Source organism: Pinus tabuliformis, chromosome 5_1, assembly GCF_031772625.1.
Source record: "Pinus tabuliformis cultivar Carrire ecotype Pingquan chromosome 5_1, CPIR1, whole genome shotgun sequence".
Taxonomy (NCBI): domain Eukaryota; kingdom Viridiplantae; phylum Streptophyta; class Pinopsida; order Pinales; family Pinaceae; genus Pinus; species Pinus tabuliformis.
In genome coordinates this window covers 726,082,419-726,084,448 of record NC_142305.1, presented here as the reverse complement: position 1 = coordinate 726,084,448, position 2,030 = coordinate 726,082,419, and the positions used below count along the sequence as shown (strand labels likewise).

At 37.2% G+C, this 2,030-nt stretch overlaps 1 protein-coding gene across 1 annotated transcript; it reads right to left on the bottom strand.

Moving 5' to 3' along the window:
* Nucleotides 1–358: 358 nt before the first annotated feature.
* Nucleotides 359–1,094, bottom strand: LOC149166996 (toll/interleukin-1 receptor-like protein). The gene is made up of 2 exons (XM_089430329.1): nt 532–1,094; nt 359–443 (listed from the first exon to the last, which is right to left on the bottom strand). The coding sequence occupies exons 1-2, from the start codon at nt 1,092–1,094 to the stop codon at nt 359–361; spliced, it is 648 nt and encodes a 215-aa protein (XP_089286455.1).
* Nucleotides 1,095–2,030: the final 936 nt, after the last annotated feature.

Genomic DNA, 2,030 nt, shown 5'->3' with positions numbered 1-2,030 from the left:
CTTTGTAAAATACATATAATTCTGATATAATGTTAAAACCTTGAAAAATGGCAAATTCCAACTTTGTGTATACAGCAACATAGGTTCTCTCAGGACAAACAAGAACAAAAGGTTGTCCAACCTGACATGAAAATGGAATACGGGGTTAATTCAAAATTTGACAATGAGATCTTATCACAAGAATTGCCATCTCCGCCCTGAATCCACAATTGAGATCAAATCAATACAATAGGAAAGGTGTAAGCCTCAGAGCGAAGAGGGAATTTGGAAACGGAAGTAGGGCCAGTTGGACTGGATTATGCCCACAGACCACATGGACATGATGCAGCAGCATTCTATGGAAGACGATAAAGCAGCATTAATTTGAAGAAGCCCGACGCCCCTTTCCTTTACAGTGTTTACCCACGTCCTCAACTACACGCTTGACCAGGGCAGCTTCATACCTGCACAAGAATTTGATAACATAAAACAAACATCTAAGGAAATGGAGGTTCTGTATCCTGTTGTGGTGACGGTCAGATAATTACTCACCCGTTGGTGTCTTGTAGTGACCAACCAGAGAGATTAGACACTCTGAACAGCGCAGCCTTCCATTCATCGATCTCTTCTCCACTGTGTCTTCCGTTGCTCTGGTGGTATTGGAATGCCCAGGCAAATGGGCTGCCAGATTGCTCCGGATGGCGAACATGTGATGGAGACACTTTATAAAACAGAGGGATTGTCCTCCCGTGCACTTCGCGCGCAATAAGTGCCACCTCCTTAAGGCACCACACAGAGGTTGCATAATCAGGTGATAAAATGGGGATCTTTATTCGACTGCGCTGAATTGCACACTCTAATGTTTCACCGATATCGTTTCCCTTGGTGAGTTGATGAGCATCCAGGAAGACATGGATGTCTGCGCCTGTGAGGGCGCCGTAGAGATGATCAAGGAAGCCTCTTCTGACATCTGGCCCTCTAAAACTCAGAAACACGTCGTATCTCATCGATCTTCTCATGTTAATGCCGCTGCCACTTCCATTGAATCCCCTTGCCACTGCGATTGAAGAAGAAGCCGCCGACATTCTCATTGCTCTTACCATCCCACAATTCATTGCTTAATGCGAAACGAAGATGAATAATCAGAAAAGAGCGGGGTATATATATATATATATATCGGGGATTTGTATGCCCACTGAATTTGGCGCATTCTTTCCGTCGAAGAGGTGTTTCCACATTCTGCGGAATTTCGCGCATTTTTTTACCTGTCTGTAATGTGACGAAAAGAAGCTGCTCCGAATATGAATACTGAATCTATCGGGATGTGGATTTTCTTTTTTATTTTGTTAGATGTGGCTGCTCCTATTTTAGAGTTTAACAGACAAAAGTAAGGCTAATAGTACTAAAATCTTAACCTTAATCTCACAAGGTTAATCTTACTAAATTTTCCAATAGAGAAAAGAAAAATTGAACTCCATTTCTAGCTATCAAGAACTGATTTGTATGTCTTGGAGTTTGGCGTAATCTACTTACAAGTTGCTTTGAAGTTTGCACTTCACACGTACATTCACGGAATTTTTAGGCTGGGCCCATCGGGCGTCGAATTTGACGTGGAAATTGACATTTCGCAGAATGCTGTGGAATTTTACTTGGAAGTTTGTTTTTAGATGTATTTTACTGTTAATAAAATTTTAAAAATTGAACATGATAAATTAAAAAAATTGATTCTTTTCGAAATATGTTTTTTTTTGTTAATTTTAATTAAAATTAAATAAATATTTTTTAAAACTTCTTGTTTAATTTCTAAAATTTCAAATTATTTAAATTATCTGAATTTAAGTTAGTTTTTCAAATACTAAATCTATATATACATTTAAAAATATATTTCAAATGACATACAACACCATTATGATAAAAAAAAAAAACTATTTCTTTAAATTACTCTGATTAAAATTAACCTTGATAAATTTTAATTACTAAGTATAAATAAGTGGGTTTAATTAATTGATTCTATATTGTTTTTTGTTATGAGAAGCAGTGGTTGTTGATAA

Coding starts and splice junctions, on each gene's coding strand:
- LOC149166996 (XM_089430329.1), bottom strand. CDS start 1,094: ATGAATTGTGGGATGGTAAGAGCAATGAGAATGTCGGCGGCTTCTTCT. Junction 444..531: donor TCACTACAAGACACCAACGG/GTGAGTAATTAT, acceptor ATTCTTGTGCAG/GTATGAAGCTGCCCTGGTCA.